Source organism: Carassius auratus, chromosome 24 (assembly GCF_003368295.1).
Source record: "Carassius auratus strain Wakin chromosome 24, ASM336829v1, whole genome shotgun sequence".
NCBI lineage: Eukaryota > Metazoa > Chordata > Actinopteri > Cypriniformes > Cyprinidae > Carassius > Carassius auratus.
Window position 1 is genome coordinate 190,560 of NC_039266.1, and position 20,732 is coordinate 211,291.

General features: G+C 35.3%; 1 protein-coding gene across 4 annotated transcripts; it reads right to left on the bottom strand.

Moving 5' to 3' along the window:
• Nucleotides 1-940: 940 nt before the first annotated feature.
• LOC113041877 (advillin-like) lies at nt 941-20,656 on the bottom strand. 4 transcript variants are annotated; one of them, XM_026200444.1, is made up of 21 exons: nt 20,345-20,656; nt 11,703-11,837; nt 10,353-10,432; nt 10,087-10,161; nt 9,114-9,307; nt 8,922-9,030; nt 8,613-8,723; nt 8,312-8,517; nt 6,980-7,058; nt 6,787-6,885; nt 6,543-6,696; nt 6,321-6,421; nt 6,094-6,231; nt 4,921-5,079; nt 4,514-4,693; nt 3,522-3,667; nt 3,285-3,429; nt 2,789-2,977; nt 1,894-1,953; nt 1,494-1,730; nt 941-1,185 (listed from the first exon to the last, which is right to left on the bottom strand). In XM_026200444.1, exons 3-21 carry the CDS (start codon nt 10,419-10,421, stop codon nt 1,072-1,074), a joined length of 2,565 nt encoding a protein of 854 aa, XP_026056229.1. In that variant the 5' UTR covers nt 10,422-10,432; nt 11,703-11,837; nt 20,345-20,656; the 3' UTR covers nt 941-1,071. The 4 variants fall into 4 exon arrangements, with proteins under 4 accessions (XP_026056229.1, XP_026056230.1, XP_026056227.1 ...); XM_026200445.1 differs by lacking the exon at nt 11,703-11,837; XM_026200442.1 differs by lacking the exons at nt 11,703-11,837; nt 20,345-20,656 and adding an exon at nt 10,695-11,681.
• Between the last annotated feature and the right edge of the window lie 76 nt (nt 20,657-20,732).

Consider the following 20,732-nt stretch of genomic DNA (forward strand, 5'->3'; position numbering starts at 1 on the left):
CACATTTTACCACGCTGAAGTTCATCATAAGAATTCCATTGTCATTCCTATCTAATTCAGTTTAGATTCGTAACCGGAGAATGTTTTACCTAACAGTTTTCGATTTTAATGTTAAAAGAAGGTATATTTAAAAATATACTACACTGATCCCTTTTTATATTAAAAGAGTAGTCGCAATTATATCAAGATTTAATCTTAACAATGTGTTGTGTGAGACGAGTTGAACTAGTGTAATATTGTTTGATATTTGTTAGTTACAGTGACTAACGTTGGCTTATGCTCAGTTGTTCTTTATATGAACTCAGGATACAGATGTTGGACAATGAACCGTTTACCCAATATTACCAATACTGTACATGCTATCCACTGTTTTCTGATAAACATGTTCAGCTATCAATAATAATCACATTATATAAGAATCTGAACTGAATGAGTGTGTTGAGTTATCTTGTCAGAACATTAAAAGTGTTGCACTACAAATATGTATAATGTAAAAGAAAGGAAAAGTTATGCATTTACAAACAGTAGCTGTGCTTTCTATTTTTAAGGTGTTTTTTTTGTATTCATTGCTGTTGGTATAAGGTATTTCTACTTTGATCTGCTCCTGTTTTAGAAATCTTTCTATTTTTATGTTGTTCTTAACTTATCTAATGTGCCTTAAAGGAAAACTGTTACGTTCTACTTCAGCAATATAAAGCCATAATAACATCTGTTTCTGATGTCCTGTTCTGACATCCTCCTAAACAGGAAAGAACTAGCTTTACTGACTCTAAAATGATGTGGCATTCAACTAGTCCATTCATTAAAACTGAATTAAACATCTCAGAAACATTTCTTGGCATACATTGTGTTTTTATTAGCCCTGAAAATCATTTAGATGTGTTTTACTGCATGCAACTGATAAAGTTATTTTATTGAGATAATCCTAATGTTCTGTGTAAGATATTTACAAAGCATTTTTATTAGGTCATGTTAGCTTTTGAGTCGAAACATTTTATAGGTGACCATCTTCTAGGCCAAAATACATATAAATATGAAGATCAGATTGTATCTCATTACAGCAAAACCAACTCAAAACAGTCCTGCCTTTTTTTTAAGGTCGTTCTGACGCCATTTAGGCAGCCGCTGGAAACTGTCACGGGTGCATCCGAGGAGATTCTCAAATTCTGCATCCGTCAAATATTCCTGAAATAAAGATAATAACCCTAAACATATATTTCAAGCTCTGTTTTTGTTTAAGACCAACTCAATAGTATGGAAGGAAGCTTGTTTCTTCCAGAGGATAAAAAAAGAAAGAAAACAATTGCAACTTTCATATTTATTCTCACAATTCTGACTTTAATATAAACTCACAATTGAGAGAAAAATTGTCAGATATGTGAGATGAAAAAAAAATCTCAGATTTGTGAGGAAACCCTATAAATTAACTACTTTTTCTGTCACAATGAGCTTTTTTATGGTTTATCTCATCACAGAAAGGTCTCGGTACCCACCTCTTGTTTTTCGGGGTTCCCTCCTTGAGGTTGCTGATGTTGAGGAGCTTTACCAAGCTGCTCGGAATGAAGCATCCCAGAAGGCTTTGCTCTGCTGGGAGACTGGTCTACATGTGCATTGGAGTTGGAGGAGGACATCCTCTGATTATGAGATTTTATATTTCCTGGCCCTCCAGGAGCGCTGAAGCTCCCGCCACCTCCTTCTGTCTTCTTATTCAGACTTGTGTTGTTGAGATTCTACAGGAAATGAGGTTGATATCATGTTTAGATTTGCACACAGGTGTGTAGATCATATTGACATCTACTGTAAATGTAATTAGATAATCAATTTGATGAAATTAGATAATCAATGTAAATGAATCAGGACAAGCATTTAATCAGTATGGTTAAAGCTTTTTACCACAGTGATTTGCGAAATATCACCCAGCTTGCTTTTCATCTCCTCATATGAAAGGCCTCCCTAGAATATAGAGTGAAACTGAAAAAGTGTCTCTCTTGTAACATTAATTCCTTATGTGGTGTGACGGTGGACATAAAAAGTATTTAAAGTCAGGATGAAATGACTCTGGTAACCGGGTTTACTTTCATGATATTAAATATTTGAATATTCAATGAGAAAAAAGTAGGAGGGACCTGATTCTTTGCATCAGGGAAAAATGGGCGTGGTCTGAATGTGATTTCAATTATTATGGAAGCTTGTTTCCACCAGAGCAGAATTCTGATTCAGATCTCACATTTCTGACTTTGTATTTTGCAGTTCCAATTTCAAATCTCAGAACTGCAACACAAAAATCTAAATTATGAAATATAAATGCATAATTGTAAGAAAAAAAAAATGTAAGCGAAATCTTGTAATGACCTTTTTTTTTACCCCATGGAAAAAACTAGCTTCCATAAATTTTTCAAAATTTAAGAGAAAATGTGTTTTATTATTATTCTGTTTTTGAGAAGAAAAAAAAAACTGGAAGAAGAAATTTAAACTTATAGAATATTTAAACATATAGATACATAATAGTAACAATAAATAAATACATCAAAATATAAATAATAAAATATTTCAACTTTTATAAATAAATAAAAATAATTTAAACATAAATAAAAATATTTTGGGGGAAAACACAATGAAGAATCATGCAAAATGAGATCAGGAAAATGCATTAAGAAAGCAAAAATTTTACATTTTTCATGTATTATCAGATGAGAATCAACAAATGATTATGTGGCCAGAACTTCTCAAGATCCCGTTAAGTTTGTTAGTGAATCTGTTGTGCATTACTGCCTCCTGCTGGACTCACGCTCCACTTATGAGCATCCCAAGCATTAAACCAGCCACTGAAGGTGGGTGGCTCATAGCCTTGTTTAACACTGGTGATGGGTGTCCCAGGGTCCCGTCCCGCTGGGTGGGTTTTAAGATAGTCCGCTGCACTGTTATAGGACTCCTGTGTCTCGTACTGGTTGGCTGAGTTGCCAATCCAAAGGAAAATCTGAGGGTTGTGGAAGAAAAGGGGTTTAAGAGACTGATATATAAGAGCTTTTTAATGCCACAAACCCCCAATTTTGATGACCCTCTTGCAAAGGACCACTCCTACACTCTTTTTCTTTCTCTTTGTAATTGCTTTAGCCATCATATTGAAAACCCCTGGGTTTGAGTAATTTAATACACAAAACAACTAGCAGAGTTATTGTTCGACACTATTTCTCTCTGCATGTTTTGCATAAGCCAGAGCGACACCGGCATTTCACCGCAGCCTCATGCAAAAGAAGCAAACAGCAGGACCTCACACTGCCCACCTCCTCCCAGGTGTCTAGAAGCATGACATCATCCTCGTCCAGGTCATCCTGAGTGAAGTCAGCCACTTCTGTCATAAGGAATCGGCCCGTCTGATTGGAGCATTCAAACAGACGAGGCTCGTGGAGTGCCACTTCTGTCTCCAGCCTGGTGACGATACAGAGGAAGTCAGTGGAAATGACTGACTGTACTCTAGATTTGAAGTATGAGCTCATCTTTATCTGCTTTTATAGTTGTACCTCTTGTCACTGGCGTATGGAGCTTTCCCTCCCAAAACCACCCAGAAGGCAGCTGGTTCCTGCCCTTCCATCACAATCTGCTTGTCCTGCTCAGAAAGCAAATCAGCTACGGCTTTTCCCATCTCCCTCTCGTCTCCACTGCAGCCCTGTGAGAAACCCAAACACACACAAATAGAAAGAGAGAGATGTAAAATATAACAAAGTCTATTTTTATGATTAATACATTTCTGGTCAAAAGTTTGGAATAATTAGTCTCTTCTTACTTGCTCAGTGATTTGGTGCTTAAGAAACATTTATTATTATCAATGTTGAAAACTGTTTTTCAATATGATGCATTACCATGTTTGCCATAAGAAAGAAAAAGAAAGGAAAAAGAAATTAACATTTTATACTGTATAAAGATGCATTAAATTGATCAGAAATGACAGTAAAGATGTGTATAATACTTCTATTTCAAATAAATACTGTTCACTCATGAAAATACATTTAAAAACATGTTTTGGCAAAGTAGCAAAAACAGTTTCCAACTAAGAAACGTTTTCAACAATTGAGCATCAATAATAATTAATAATTTAGCACCAAATAGCAAATTAGAACGATCTCTGAAGGATCATGTCACACTGAAGACTGAAGTAATGACTGCTGAGAATTTTGCTTTATAAATAAATGAGATTCTTTTAAACTGTAAATAATATCATTATAAATATTTACTGTCTTTTTGATCAAACAACTGCAGCCTTTAGGATCATAAGACATTTCTTTAAAAAGTAAATAAATCTAAGTTATTCCAAACTTTTGACCAGTAGTGCATATTTATTATAACACATTTTAGCTAAACTATAATTGTTATGTTTTGCTTGTTTTAATGTTATACCTTTAAGTTTTAGTCAACTGATAATGTATGTATGCATTTATTTCAATAATTTGATGATTCCTACATTTTATTATTCTATTGAATTAATGAGCGTATATTTATATATACTTATACTTGCCTTGCCATACCACAGGAAGACATTCTGCTGAGTTTTGAGCAGAAAGACGTCATTGGTGTTGAGAGAGGCGGCTCGGGAGGGCACCTCTGTTGCTTTGGTGTTCATCTCATGTGTCCCTCTGACCTGGAAGAGTCTGGCACCAGGGTCAGGGTTCACAACCCCCGGTCTGCCGGTCCCACCCTAAGAAACAATCGACATTTAGTATTTAGTATTTATCGATACATACTTAAAGAAAAGAAAACGTAAACCCATATAATACTACAAAAGTTGCAAGACATCATATTGATATATTTTATTACAGTGTACAGTAAGTACGTAAATAAATAAGGTGGTTAATAATTCAGATCATAAAAAAAAATATTTACAATTTAGAGTGATATGTTCCATAGGAATGAAGGCACAATCACCTCAAAAATGATGAGTCTGCCCTTAAAGATGGCCAGGAAATGTCTGGGCTCTTTTCCCATGACCACTCTGACCTGTGTTGGGGCTCCATTGTATTTGTTATCCAAATTCACCGCTTGATAAGCACATGCTGTCACCTCATCCTGTGTAGCATGGCGACCCTGGAGAACACATGCTTCATGTCATAGGATCTTCAATGTGTACATCCAGATTGTAATGTTGTGTATTTATAGCTTTTCTGCAATACATGTGAATATCTGTATATTCAATTTGCATTGTTTATTTTGTACTGTAGCTATGTAATACATTTTATATACAGTGGCTCCACTTATGTCACACTTAAATGAATGCCATTATATAACAAAATATTAAAGTGACATTTATTTTAAAGGGGTCATATGATGCGCTTTTAATTTTTCTCTTTGGAGTGTTACAAACTCTTGGTGCATAATGAAGATCTGTAAAGTTGCAAAGACTAAAGTCTCAAATCCAAAGAGATATTCTTTATACAATTTTAGACTTGTCCATAAAACAGCTTGTTTAAACACGCCCCCACATGTCTACGTCACTATGTAGGAAGATTTGCTAAACGCCGCCCAAATGTTTACGCAAAGTATTAATCAATTTCACTTTTGATGTGAAAGGGCCTTTATAGTTGCCAAAAATATATATTTTTTATTTTTATTAAAAAACAAATAAGCAAGCCTAGCCCATTACAAAAGGTTACACAAACGTAACATAATGCATATCTTTCCATAAAAAAGTAACTAAGTTACATGATTAGTTACTTTTTATGGAGTAATGTAATATTGTAATGCATAACTTTTAAAAATAACTTTCCCCAACATTTAGCACAAAAACTTTTATAGTAAACTGTTTTCTCAAAAAAAAGTGGAGAACAACCAAACTTCAAAGTCACTGCAAAATAACTCTCAGAAGGGAAGGTAGCTTTCAGAAAATATATAGCATTATTTGTTTATGACAATTGACACTTTTTTTCCCCAGAATTTGTTATCTAGTAGAATTCAATTAATTTGTTTGAATTTATGGTCCTAAAGTACTTATGTTGGGCCACTGGATCTGTAACTATGTTGTCTCCACATATTAAAACATGACTAAACTTAATTTCAGTGTATATTGTGTTGGAAATGGAGTATGCATGTTATGCTCCTCACCTGCCACATGTAGAGGATGTACTGTGGTTTGTTGGCTCTGTTGTAGGTGTACAACACTAGATAACAGTCTCCTCCATAGAACTGTCCATATGTGCTTGGGTTTACCTCCTTCAGTTCAAGGTTCTCAATGCGCCAAACCTGAACACAAAAGAGAGCAGCATTTGTCTGTTGTGGTGTGGTAACAATACCAAACTTCTGAATTCAGGTATTATATCATTTTATTAGACCTGAACATGTCCAGAGGCATCGTCCACCATCCGCTCCTGAGCAGCCAGCTTTGGTTGAGCGTGAAGCTCCATGACGTCAAACTTCACCTGATCCACTTTAGCTGCAATAACAGGTGTGTTTACAATCAGTCTGACAAAATAAAAGATTGATGCATATACTAACACGGCAGTGTTGAAACATCTACACCCTCACATGAGAAATAATGCTGAATGATGAATCACCTATCTTTCCTACTGAATGCGTCATTCCCAGTCCTTGAGTTTGACCTTTTTCTTTCCAGGACTTAAAGAGATGTTTAAACATGGCAGATTCTCCTCCTTCACTCATAACCTCAACTTTTGTGTTGGATGGATAGTTCTTCGCTTTTATAAAGCTCTGAGAAATGAATATTTGTGTGCACCAGTTATGACACAATAGAGTAGTGATATTAAATAAATATACTACTAGTCAAACACAGATGCTTACAACCGCACGACTCAGTGCTGAGCGCCTCTCTTCATCTGATGCTGCTTTTCCTTTCCAGACCATTACTGAGCTGCCACCTTGATCTAAAATATAGCAATCCTGCAAACAAAACATACATCTTAGAGTAATCCACAGATAGCTGTGCATCATATAATGATACTGTGGGTGTTTTGGTAGACATCATGTCTCTCACAGTGGAACTCAGCAAATCCTGGGTCAGTGGACTGGAAGCCACTTCCTGTACCAACAGCTGACCACTGGCATCAGATACACTGAGAATAACAGAATGCTTAGATGTTAATTCTGAATTATCAGCATTCTAAACATCAAAATAATCATGATATATTGAGAGAGATAGCTAGATAGCACAGACAAACAGACAGACATAACAATAAAAAGATAAAATAATAGATAGTATGATAGAGAGAAAGACATAAAAATAAAACAATAGATAGAAAGATAAATAGAACTTATAGACAGAACTACAGACAAAATAATAAAACAATAGAACGACATAGAATGGTAGACAGAAGGATAAAACGATAGATAAAATGGAAACAGAATGATAGATAGAATGATAGACAGCCAGGAAAAAGATACAAAGATGCTACGATGCTAAAATGATAGCACAATAAAACAATAGAGCGATAAAAAAGGTGACGAACAGACAGACAGACAGACAGATAAACAGTCAGACAAATAAACAGTCAGTAAGACAGAAAGAGAGATATACAGACCGTCAGACAGACAGATAAAAAGTCAGACAGACAGACAGACAGATAAACAGTCAGACAGACAGACAGACAGATAAACAGTCAGACAGACAGACAGACAGACAGACAGAAAAACAGTCAGAAAGACAGAAAGACAGACCGATAAACAGTCAGACAGATAAACAGTCAGACAGACAGACAGATAAACAGTCAGAAAGACAGAAAGACAGACCGATAAACAGTCAGACAGACAGAGTCAGACAGACAGACAGACAGACAGACAGATAAACAGACAGACAGACAGATAAACAGACAGACAGACAGATAAACAGTCAGACAGACAGACAGACAGACAGACAGAAAAACAGTCAGAAAGACAGAAAGACAGACCGATAAACAGTCAGACAGATAAACAGTCAGACAGACAGACAGATAAACAGTCAGAAAGACAGAGTCAGACAGACAGACAGACAGACAGATAAACAGTCAGACAGGCAGATAGAGAGATAAACAGAGAGTCAGACAGACAGACAGACAGAGAGTCAGACAGACAGACAGTCAGACAGACAGATAAACAGACAGACAGACAGATAAACAGACAGACAGACAGACAGACAGACAGACAGACAGACAGACAGACAGACAGACAGACAGACAGATAGATAGATAGATAGATAGATAGATAGATAGATAGATAGATAGATAGATAGATAGATAGATAGATAGATAGATAGATTGATAGATTGATTGATTGATTGACAATGTCATCCTGAATAAGACTCTTTAATGCAAACAGATTAAAGTGTTCATACTGGTACAGTTTGACGTTGGAGGTCTGGTTTTGGTCTGGTTTATCATCAGGGATTGGCTCTTTCAGGTGTCCAGTCCTCTGACCTAAAACAGATGTCATGATCTTAATCAGCTCAGGAGAGGCTTCTTCCTGCCCACCATCAATCACACCAATCTGAGCCCGGCCTCCACGCTCCCGGTCCCTGATGTCCTGAGCCAGCAGAATGGCCTACGAAAGACAGGAGAGGACAGGAGAACAATGGAGATCCATACAACATTTTATTTTATATCCAGCACAGTATCATCCCCCATTTTTTCAATTACCTTTAATTTTTCTTGTCTGTTGCTTTGAGGACCATTCCATTGTACAATTGTTTTTCCCATGTCCAGCAGGAATATGTCCCCTAGATTAAAACTGCTCCAGGAAACCTCCACCTGCAGACAAACACACTTGAATGAAATTATGTACACTAGTTGCCTTTATCACTGTCACACATCTCCGTTAACATATTTAGGGGCGGTAATTGTATGCTCCTGTAAGATTACAAAGCAAGTATGAACTATTTAATATTCATGGAGTGAGCCTTCACTATTGTAGTTTTGTGATTTGACGTGTCCGCTACAGCAGTTCACCTCTCTTGCAGTCACATGTTTGGTTCCTTTGACATGAAGCAGGCGCTGAATGTTATACACATTGGTCTCCACATGTGTGAATCCTGATCCCACACCTCCTTTTTTATATCTACAGGGAACAGGAAAGTATAGACATAATCATACTGTCATGGAATTGGTAGGAGCAACCCAAAATGTTGTTATTTCACTCACATGAGGCCATTCTTGAAGTAGCTTTTGAATTTGACTGATTCACATCCCTGGACCTCCCGGTATTGAACCGGACTGCCGCCGAGACACTTATCCAGTTGGGTCACATAGACGGCTGCCGCTCCCTGCTCGTCCTGAGAGGACGTGTTGCCTATCCAGTAGTGGATGTCAGCGGATTGTGTGGCGCTGTTGCTCACCTGAAGACAGATAAGTGCTCATACATGTGCTTAAGAACATATATCATTAGTAATAATAAATTAATAATTTAAATATTATAGAATATTAATAAAGAAAAAAGTTAATTAATCTGAAAGTATTCATGTTAATTAAAATCTATTTATTTTATTTAGAATTACGTATTTATTTACATTAATATCTTATAATAATTAAAAAATAAAAATCTTTGAATAATATATTTTTAATTAGTGTTGTCAAACGATTTATCGCTTCCAAAATAAAAGATTTTGTTTACATAATATATGTGTGTACTGTGTATATTTATTATGTATATATAACTACAAACACATGCATGTGTCTAATTAAGAAAAATCTGTAATGTAATGTTTATATATTATATATTATTTATAGAAATAATATGAATATAAGTATATACATGTAAATACATGTCAATATTTTCAAAATATATACTCTATGCGTGTGTCTTTATACATATAATAAATATACACCGTACACACAAATATATTGTGTAAACAAAAAACTTTTTTTCGGATGCAATGAATCATTTGACAGCACTATTTTTAATAAATCAGAAAAAATTAACCACTGATTATGACTGGAAAAGAGCAGCATTAAAACATCCATAATGTTAACTTCCTCTGTGTTCCAAAGGACATAAATTCTAGTCATTTATTGTCAACTGGAGCACTTCAAATACTGGAGCAACTCTTTCTAAAAGCACTATTTAAAATGACCTAAAGAGTGTCATGTGAATAAGATTGAATACCAGCTCACTTACATTAAGAATAATGTAGCAGTCACCTTCAAAAAAATTTCCATGTGCTTGCTCTGGGACGGGGACCATTTTCATTTTCTGAAGAAACATAAAACAAAATAATACATTAATACAATGTTTGTTTGTTTGTTTGTGTGTGTGTGTGTGTGTGTCTATATATATATATATATATATATATATATATATATATATATATATATATATATATATATATATATATATATATATATAAATATGCTTAATTGGAGAAAACAACAGTGATTTCTTACATTGATGGTCCAGATCTGCAGGCCAGGTTTTGGTTGGATGTTTTTTAACTCATCCTGAGTTTCCATCATTCTCCTGTATTCTGAGAAGAAATCTCAATGCTAAATCTCTCTGAATTACAAACCATAAACACAGCATAATGCATCACAACTGACAATAAAACGTCAGGTACGCCGAAGCACATTTTGACACTGTGAATCTAAATTTTAACTGAATTCTACATTTCTAAATTCAAACTTTTTTTTTTTTAAAGGTGCTTCACTCCTAACGCTGAGGCACTCATTTAAAACGTCACTATTCACATTACAAATTATGTGAAATATTTCACAACTGTGGAGTCATACTTTGGCCAAAATGTCTCTGAGATGTTTCATCATCCGTGTCCAGCAAACGGCTTTGCTTCAGAATATATTTAAAAGGCAGATTCAGACAAGCTGTGAATCTTATTAGAAGCATAGTGCAAACAAACAACAACTACACATCAGCAACCGTTCTCCTCTCATAAAACGCAAGGCTTACAGTGAAAAGAAATGCTGACCTTTCATAATCACAGCACAACTGTTGCTTAGAAACTGGGGCGCGAGAATATTGACTGAAATATAGTGTTGAGGGTGGAGCATGAGCAATTTAGCAGGATGTAGAAGACAGCATCCAGAATAATCCAATCCAGTCGTAAAAAATCTACTAATATACTAATTCACTCCAAACAAACAGAAATATAGAATCAGAAAATGGTATATAGTGAGAAAATAGACAAACTGCTGGTCATACTGTATATGATCCAGTCTTAATAGCATTTCATCTTTTGCATGATTGTGTTACATTAATAACATTCATGATTGCTCTACTAACAAACAGCTCATTACTAATGAAAAAGCACTATCTACTGTACAAGCACTTCATATTTAATAGTTTTGTGTGCTTTCTCTCCTGAATGACTGGCTTTACTGTTTATTGACAAAGCTTTTTAAACAATAGTCAGCACAGGGTTTCCCATTAATCCTAATCGATGACATGGATTAGTCTCGTATTTCCCAGCGTGAGTAAAAAAAATGCAGGATCTTTTGATTCGATATGACAAATTCATACATTTCTGTTGCAAATAATATCTAATCTGGAATATAACCAAGTAAAAATTCCATCAACGAGTCATTAAGAGGGTTTCCTTGCATTGCAAAGAGGTTAGTTAAGATAATAAGATAATGTAACCTGTTTTTGTTGTTGTTATGAGTCCATTTTAAAAAAGTAAAACTTTGGCACATACTGTATCATAATTAGGATTATATAACATATCCTTCAACGACTGTATATGTACGTGATCAAAATGATAGTTTAAGTAAGGTTTTTCTTACCTGTAGGCCTTGCACAGAGGTATTGTTCAGCGCAGTAATGTATTAATGAGTTATAACCAGTCTCTCTGAGTGTTATCCTCTCTCTCTGTACACTTAATGTGTTCTGATCAGGGAAGGGCTTGTATATGTCCAGCCCTACAGGTGAGAACACACCTTAATACACAAACTAAACTTTATATGGACAAGAACAGGAGTTCATTTTGGCCTCTTATGCACATATCCCCACATAAATAAACCAACACAAAAACCAATAACTGGAGGCTAAAACTAAGCATGTTTGTCTGTTGTGTAATTCCAAAATGATCATAAGAAATTAAATCAATACATTTAAGAATTTAGAATCTAGACTTTTATTTATTGTTTCAGAAGAAGTGCCAAACAAAAGGAAATAATACTTTTATTTATAAAGCATGCATTGATTAAAAGTGGCAGTAAAGACATTTCTGATGTTAAAAGTTTATATTTATACCGTTTTTTAACTTTTTTTTATTCATCAAAGAATCCTGAAAAAAAAAGATTTTCAACACTGATAATAACAATAATAATAATAATCAAATGTTTCTTAAACACCATATTAGCACATCAGAATGATTTCTGAAGAGACACATAACTGAAGAAGGCTAATGACTGCTGAAATGCAATTTTGCCATCGCAGAAAAACATTGCACTTTAAAATATATGAAAACAGAAAACAGTTATTTTAAATTGTAATAATATTTCACAATATTACTGTTTTGCTTCATTTTGATCAAACAAATGAGCCTTGAAAAGAATAAAAGATATCTGTAAAAAAAAAAAAAAAAAAAAAAAATGATGCATATACATTTTTCCAACCTCCAGTTGTTTGAAACTGGTTGAGTTTAGAAAAGGAGGACTTGTAATAATTCAGCTAAAACTGTTATATCACAATAGCTACTCTTCCTCATGTTGCTATAAACTTGAATGAATTTCCTAATCGGAGCTTTACTTTTTATTTCACTTACGATTCGGCTTCAGCAGTTAAAGCAGCTGTATGTCTGTTTTTTACCTTCAAATAACACTTCTAAAATCACTCTGAAGGATATCTACGCATATGGCTTCTTCTTCTTTCAAACACTTCCCCATATGTCTCTTCTGGAAATGTGTAAATTTATTGAACAGGTACGAAATTCCGCGAAAAGGGCTATTTGCTTTACAGCAGCTATTGGGACAGTGACAAAATAAATAACTAAATGCATGGTTCATATGGACTACCTTTATGAAGCTTTTTGCATGCTTATTGAAGCTTGAACACATTAACATGAAAAAAGCGACCATTACTGATATTTTCTAATTTTGTGTTTCACAGAAATAAGAATAGCATATACTGTATGTTTGGAACAAGTAAAGACTAACTGATAGTTCATAAACTTCTCCATGAATTGTGATTCTCCTTTATTATCACAAATTCTCTCAGTTAGAGGAAACAAGCTGGTCTGAAGTTGAAGTCTCTCTCCTGCTCTGGATTCTCTTCACATCAGCTCTGCGTCTCAGCTCTTTCACGCTCAGATCACAAGGAGCGCTTCAGACGGGAACGCCTCGCAGACACTCAGGAGAGCCAGAGAGAGGAGACAGTGATTAATCTCTTCCACTCCAGCAGATGGGGAGAAAGAGCGAACGAATCCCCTGCGAGAGGCTCTTGGACAGATATCAGAGGCTTCCTATGGCAGACGGCCCATCAGCCACCAACAAATAAAGATAAGTGGCAAAATGGAGCTTCATTAAGTTTAGAGGCTGCACCTTAATTGCAGGCCAGACTGCCATTCTGAGCAAGACGGAGAGAGAGGCGGGTGAACAAACTCTCCAGGTATTGTGTGTGCAGTAAAGTGTAAAGGCATTTATAACCAGGAACAAAAAGTTCTTTCCGGAGTGATAACAGCAGTTTTACTGATTAACAAGATCTATACTGTATATCCACCTGTATGCCTATCCATCTACAGTTAGTCTTATACATTCATCTGTCTACCACTCTATTATATATGTCTATCCATCTCTTTCTATGTCTAACCTTTATATCCATGCATTTATTCATCTATCTACTATTTATACATCTACTGTATACATCTAACCCTGCACATACCTACAGTATCATACCTACCTACATCTGTCTATCCATTCATCCATCCATCTACTGACCTATATACACACATCTATTACACTGTAAAAAATTTCTGTAAATTTACAGCATATTAACAGCGTAAATATATAGTACTGAACTGTTTTCTAAAATTACGGTGTCTTACCGTAAATGCACACGTGATCGGTGGGAGAGGGGGAACCAAAGGCTAGCTGACACATGGAGGAGCATGGTTTCAGTCAAAGTTTTATGGATTTCATCTCAAGTTGAGGCTCATTTACAGGTAAGCAGATCAAAGTCTGAATACATTTTTATCTTAAACTGCAGCGTTTTTTAAATGTGGGAACAATATTTTAATTTACCTTTGACAAATCTTGCCAAGACGGTGAACTAGCATGTATGCAATTTTTACAAATTTCTCCTGAAAGTTAAGTGTGTATGAGTGTGTTTGTGAAGGATTTGCATCGTTTTTTTTTCTTTCCTGGTGTAAAATCCTGTAAATGTTAAACTTGTAAATAGTTAAATATAAAATACTTGCGTTCGCTGATTATTTAATTGGATATGAATTGAACATATTTGGCAACTTTAGAAGATGAGCACGTGATCGGTGGGGGAGGGGAGCAACGGTTAGCGTCTGATACCAGAGAAAAGCATCATCAGTCTCTGTGAATAAAACGGATATTATCTCAAATATAATCTCGATTACAGATTGCAGATAACGAGGATATGAAGTAAGTGTGTTTTCCTGATTTTCTGAAACACTTATTTGCACAATTATATTTACATTTTGCATTGGCGCCAACCCAGTGTAGTTTAAAATGGAGGATTTGTTTTATTTGCATTAATGTTGCTAAGTTAGGTGCGTATAAAGTTGGTAACTTATATATTATCCTTATATGTTGGGAAATCGAAAATAGGCCTGTAAACTTAATTTTACTTAGGAAGCATAAACTCATCCCCTTTTGCATGAGCACTTGACTGGATAGATGGAAAGAGTAGCGTTAACGTTATGGTGAGAAACGTTTGTTTTTTTCGGAGTGACACATTAGTCTTTCAATATAAGTCGTATCTAAAACTAGTTAGAGTGTAATCTAAATATATTCGAACTTATTGTTAATAAAGTGGGCTTTGTATGTGAGCACATTTTAATTTTAATTTTGCACTGGATTTATTGGCACAAATCTCTATATCACAGAGGAAACGTTACTTCATTCACTTACATTCTAACTTGTTCCTCAGCCTCAAATACAGTTTTGTGTGTGTGTGAGAGAGAGAGAGTGAGAGTGTGTGTGTGTGTGTGTGTGTGTGTGTGTGTGTGAGAGAGAGAGAGAGAGAGAGTGTGTGTGTGTGTGTGTGTGTGTGAGAGAGAGAGAGAGTTAGAGAGAGAGGAAGAGGAGAGAGCAGTAGACAGAATATTTTTAAGTGTTTTTAATGAAAAGTTGGAGGATGTCCCTGGATGAGAACAAAGATATGGTACACCTGCTTGTCAAGATTCTAACGTTAATGTCCCACTTCCAGGAACACGAAGATGGACTGGATTCGCATGCAGATGTAAGTATTTTATTTTCTTCTTTCCACTTCACCACATTATATTATGTAATATTATTATTTGTGTATTGTGTGTTCTCTACAGGTTGCAGCATCTGCATCTGATGTTGAGAAGACACTCAATCTACCTGCCAATCCTCATCTGATTTTGCTGGGTTAGTGTGTCATTGCACATGATGAAGAAGAAACATTTACTGATGGCTGAGATCTAAAATTGTTAACATTGCTGTTGTGCACAATTGTTAAAATTGCTTCTTCTTTTTTTCTTTTTTTTTTGTGAATGTCCAGTCAACATTTTTGACTGCAGTTGCAAGTGTTTGCTGTGCACTACATCTTCAACCTGCAGTATCAAGAGGAGGCCTGTTGCACGTTAGAGTTTTTTCAAAGGTAAGTGTTTTCCCTTTTGCGTATGTTTTAATCACTCTCTTAGAATCTGTGGTAACACTTTATAATAAGTATACAGTAGTAAAGTAATAAATTATTTGCAAACTAGTTACCTCAACCTTTCTCCTGTGTTCTACTTGTGTTCTTCCATTTCAGTTTTTTCAGTTCATCATCTGAAACACTGTCAAATGTGGTTTTATTCGCATGCCAGACACGGAGAAAATAGGAGAAAGGCATGTAGATCCACATTAAATCGAAACGAGTCAGAATATATATATAGATCGTTTGCATATGATTTATAAGTGCTTTATTACTTTATACTTATTATAAAGTTTTACAAAATTAATCTAAATTCTAAACCAAATTAATTAATCAGAATTTTGAAAAATGGTTATTATACACTTCGGTAATGTGTAATGCAACTTTCCTTAGATGATTCTATGGAATAAACCCAGAAAGAGGCTCAAAGACCTGCCGAGGCAAGGTAGTCTCCAAGAAGACGGGGAAGGTGGTGAATAAGAAGTCCACTACAGTCAATCCAAAGGTTGCCACTCTACAAAAAATTTCCCATTTCTATGAATTATAAAAAATTGTATGCAAGCGCTCAACTTTGAAAAAAATTAAATAAGATTTACTTTGCGAAAAGTAAAGAATTTGCACAAATATATTTTAAGTAAATTTGACTGTTCTAATATAAAGTGCAACTCACCTCTCATTCTCAGGTAAAATCTGCTTAATATTTAACTTAACACTCATGAAGAAATTAAGTAAATATGTTTTATAATTTTTTTTTGTTTTGTTTTAACTTTTTCAAATTACATCTTAATGGTTAAAATACATTTTAGAAATATGTTTTATTCTCAAATTCCATTTTTATTCCTGTTACAATTAAAACATGGAATAACAATTGTGTAATTATTCCTTAAACATAATTTTTAATGATTATTATTATTTTATTACTATAATTCTTATTTGTATTATTATATTACTTTGAAAATGACATATTCTACTGTACAAAAGTGATATATTTCCGTCACAATCACATCACATTAGACCGAACCTTTATTTTGAAGGATTGATGTGAAGACGCTTGATTTTTTTTTTTTTGTGTATGTGGGATAGAGCTGCAACTATTGATTATCTTTTCTGTAAACTAATGTGACGTGTGGGCGGAGCTAAAGAATCACGAGCGCCAGTAGGCTTTTGCATTGAGAGCGTTTGGAAGTTGTGACATTAGCATGAGGAAAAAAAACCATCATCCAAAACAAACCATGGTTAACAGTCAGATTCAGCCGTTTATTTATGATCCAGAATCAGATCCCGAGGCTGAAACTGAACGAGAGCAGCAGCAGCAACGACTCGCTCCGAGCGGGGCTCAAACCCGGGTCTCCGATGGGAGGCGGACGCACTAACAAGGAGGCAGAGATATTTGAAGCAGTTTTACTCACCGCCTGCGGTTCCAACACACGATTGTGACCCTTTTTCGTTGGGATTGCATCATCCTTAAGAAATAAAAGATACGCAAATCCGTCGTCAAACTGGGCCTTGTTTGTAAAACAAGCATCTTCGAAATGCAGGGAACAAACACAAACACTTGCACAACTCCGTTGATGCTCTGTAAAAATAAACTCCATCCACTGGTCCCTTAATGCTGTTTCTTTTGGTAATCTGTGCAGCGTTGTCTTGCCCTGGCAACCAAAAACACACTTCTTTTGTGACATTTTGCGATGCTCTCGCTCTGATCAGTGAAGTCTGTTGTGCTCTCAGTGCTCTGCTATACGGGAGCGCGCTCTTCCGGCAGAAGTGCCTCAGGACCCATATAAGGAAATTCTGCTCCATCTAACGTCACACAGAGCCATACTCGAAAAAAACTTTCCGAAACTTGTGACAAACCGGAAGGAGTATTTTTGAAACTTTGTCCATGTTTAGCATGGGAATCCAACTCTTTAACAGTGTAAAAAACTCAGTATGCATGAAATAGCATTTCACCCTCCCCCCCCCCCTTTAATCTAGTGTTCCTTTTTTTGATTAACTAATTAATCCTTTGGATAACTTTACAAAAATTATAAGTACAACTTCTAACATAATATTGCAACTTTTATTAATTAATACACTAATCCACATCGCAATTTCAGTGTACAACACTATTTTATTGTATTCATCACAAATGTGACAAATTCTGTGACAATCCACATTATTTGCCTAATTCCGTTTTCATGATTTGATTCTGTGATTGCCTCCATGTTTTTCACATCGTGGAAATCGTAGGGTCCTAAGTTTCTGAAATGTTTTATATTATTATACAGTATACATGTTTTTTGTTACGTTCTATTAAAATTCTGCTGATGTTATTTTAACTTAAAAATGATTTTTCTCAATGTTTATGTTTCAGACTACACCCCTCCCTGGCTACACTTGCATCAGAGTTGGTGACAGTTTTATGCTTCTGAAACGTTCTTGGACTGTTCTACAAATCCTTGCCAGGTTTTGACTTATTACACCAAAATAAGATTCTTGTTCAGAAGTTGTTTGCCATTTCTTAAAGGCTGTTTTTAGGGGAACGTACACTCCAAGCCCATGCCCATGCATTGTCATACTCATAGCACAAAGCTAGACCTAAAACGGCTGCTTGTTTTGTGTTTTATATGGTCAACTTAAATTAGTTTAAATATGTCCACAGACTTCTGCAGGGTTCATTTTGCACATTGTCTGTTTTGTAAATTGGTTAATTTTCTTCTCTCTTCATCTCATCTTTCTCTAACACATACAAAGACTGATTCTTCCATTTTGATTGCTTATTTATTTTTATTTTTTTTTGAGAAAGCATTTGAATTATTGGTTGGGCACTTAAATAAATAGTGTTCTATAAGAAATACCCCCTTGGTCTTCTCTTTTCTGTCTATTTGCTGCCACTTTTTAGTATAAATGAAATGCCAGTTTGTGAATTTGTTAAAATACAGGTATTTTTAATAAAGTTAATGGTTGGCAAAATTGCCAGTTCTACGGTTTAGAAAAAAAAACAAAAACTAGAATACAGTAATGATCCTGAAAAATTATGGTACACCGCTGGAAACCCTGCTGCCAGTATATTACTGTTAATTTACAAAAAAAGCTGTAATTCAGAAAACTGTAAAATAACGGTACACAGCTGGAAACCCTGCTGCCAGTATATTACTGTTAATTTACAGAAAAGCTGTAATTCTGGAAACTGTAAAATAACGGTACACAGCTGGAAACCCTGCTGCCAGTATATTACTGTTAATTTACAGAAAAGCTGTAATTCTGGAAACTGTAAAATAACGGTACACAGCTGGAAACCCTGCTGCCAGTATATTACCGTTAATTTACAAAAAAGCCGTAATTCAGAAAACGGTAATAAAACTGTAAAATTACGGTACACTGCTGGAAACCCTGCTGCCAGTATACTACCGTTAATTTACAGGACAATTTTTTACAGTGTACTCTACCTGTCTATCTGTATCTGTCCATCAATCGTTCTCTCTATCCATCTACCGACCTACCTGCCTGTCTATATAATACATCTATCTACTTTTCTACAATATCTACCCATCTAAGTCTATTTCTCTATCCATCTATTCGTCTATTTTTCTCTCAGTCTATAGATCCATCTTTAATCTATCATCTGCCATAGGTTAAATATGAATATATCAGCAAACGTGTAACATATGGCTATATGTTTTTTTAATGTAATTGGTACAGATTGTGATGATTCTTTTCCAAATTTCCCACCCTCTAACTACAAAATCAAAATAATTCATTTTTCCCCTTCATTTCCACCCTTTCAAGAGTCTGTTTAAACGGAACAAGACGATCTCTTTCCTCCTCTCAAAAAAAATGTTCTCTCTTCAATGTGAAGACGTTCAGATTCAATCAATAAAAAGCTCTAATGTGAAGAAACTCAATGAAAAGGCAAAACTAGTTATGTTTGTCCCAATATCATTAGTTAGGTAATCAGTGTTTATTGTCCCATGCTATATGTTGGTGGTACAATAAATAATTAAATTTTCCTGCATTTAACACTGTATAATGAGCAACCTTTAGGATTCAAGAGTATTTTCCTTACTAACTGCATAAAACAGTGTATATAGCATTCATAAACATGCACACACACACACACATTCATGACAATAGCAAAGCAAACAGATATGACTCATTTCAGCCACCCAACACGAGAAAGCTCATATTCAGCTGTTCCTTTCATTCACCGTCCCAGAGACACCTTAGGCAAACATTTCTCGGACAGCACCAAAATTAAAAAATTTCATTTTATACTCTCAAACACACAGCGCTGTTTTCATCCCCAAGAAGTAAAACACACGAGGCATAAAGCTCAAGGTCAGGTGATTCGCACAAGTTCCCAAGTACCATATTCGGATATTCTTAAGTTAATCATTGTGATCAGGAATTTCTGACACATTTTTTATTTCTGTAAAATATGCCGAATCAAATTTTGGTCTAGTTCTATGCAAGTCAGAGAAATGATTTACATTAGGTTACACCAACAATAGAGTCAGTACAGGTCGAGCTATTTTACTTTTCGCTTTCACAGTATAAAGAGACACACATTTAAATATTTATGAAATACCTTTCTTACCTTTCTCGAACTCTAAGATGAAGAGAATTTAATAATGTATAAATGCACAACTGACCGCCACCACATTTATTTCCATGGCTACGGTGAGAAAATACCCACTTTTCTCCAAGTTTTACCACCAGAAATGACTAGTTGCTGTCACAAGTGGCATTTTGGTTGCTGCTCTGTAAGTGAACCGCTTAAAGTCCATGGCAGATCATGCAGCAAACTAACCGAGCGCTCAGAGTTTGCTCATTAACTACATTTCACACAGCCCACATTTCTGCGCACTCCATTCTCCACACAAAATCTTGTTGAGGAAAACCGAGCATATTTAAATTGACTGCACTGTAAAGATGGTGTACAATCGACTTATTTTAAGTATTCCACTCATGGCTTCCCAGCATCC

Excerpts from the sequence above, each read along its gene's own strand:
- LOC113041877 (XM_026200442.1), bottom strand. The coding sequence starts at position 10,806 with ATGCTTCTAATAAGATTCACAGCTTGTCTGAATCTGCCTTTTAAATAT. Across the intron at positions 8,518-8,612 it reads ACAGACAAGAAAAATTAAAG|GCCATTCTGCTGGCTCAGGA; the intron begins GTAATTGAAAAA and ends TGTCTTTCGTAG. Across the intron at positions 6,232-6,320 it reads ATGCCTCTGGACATGTTCAG|GTTTGGCGCATTGAGAACCT; the intron begins GTCTAATAAAAT and ends TTTTGTGTTCAG.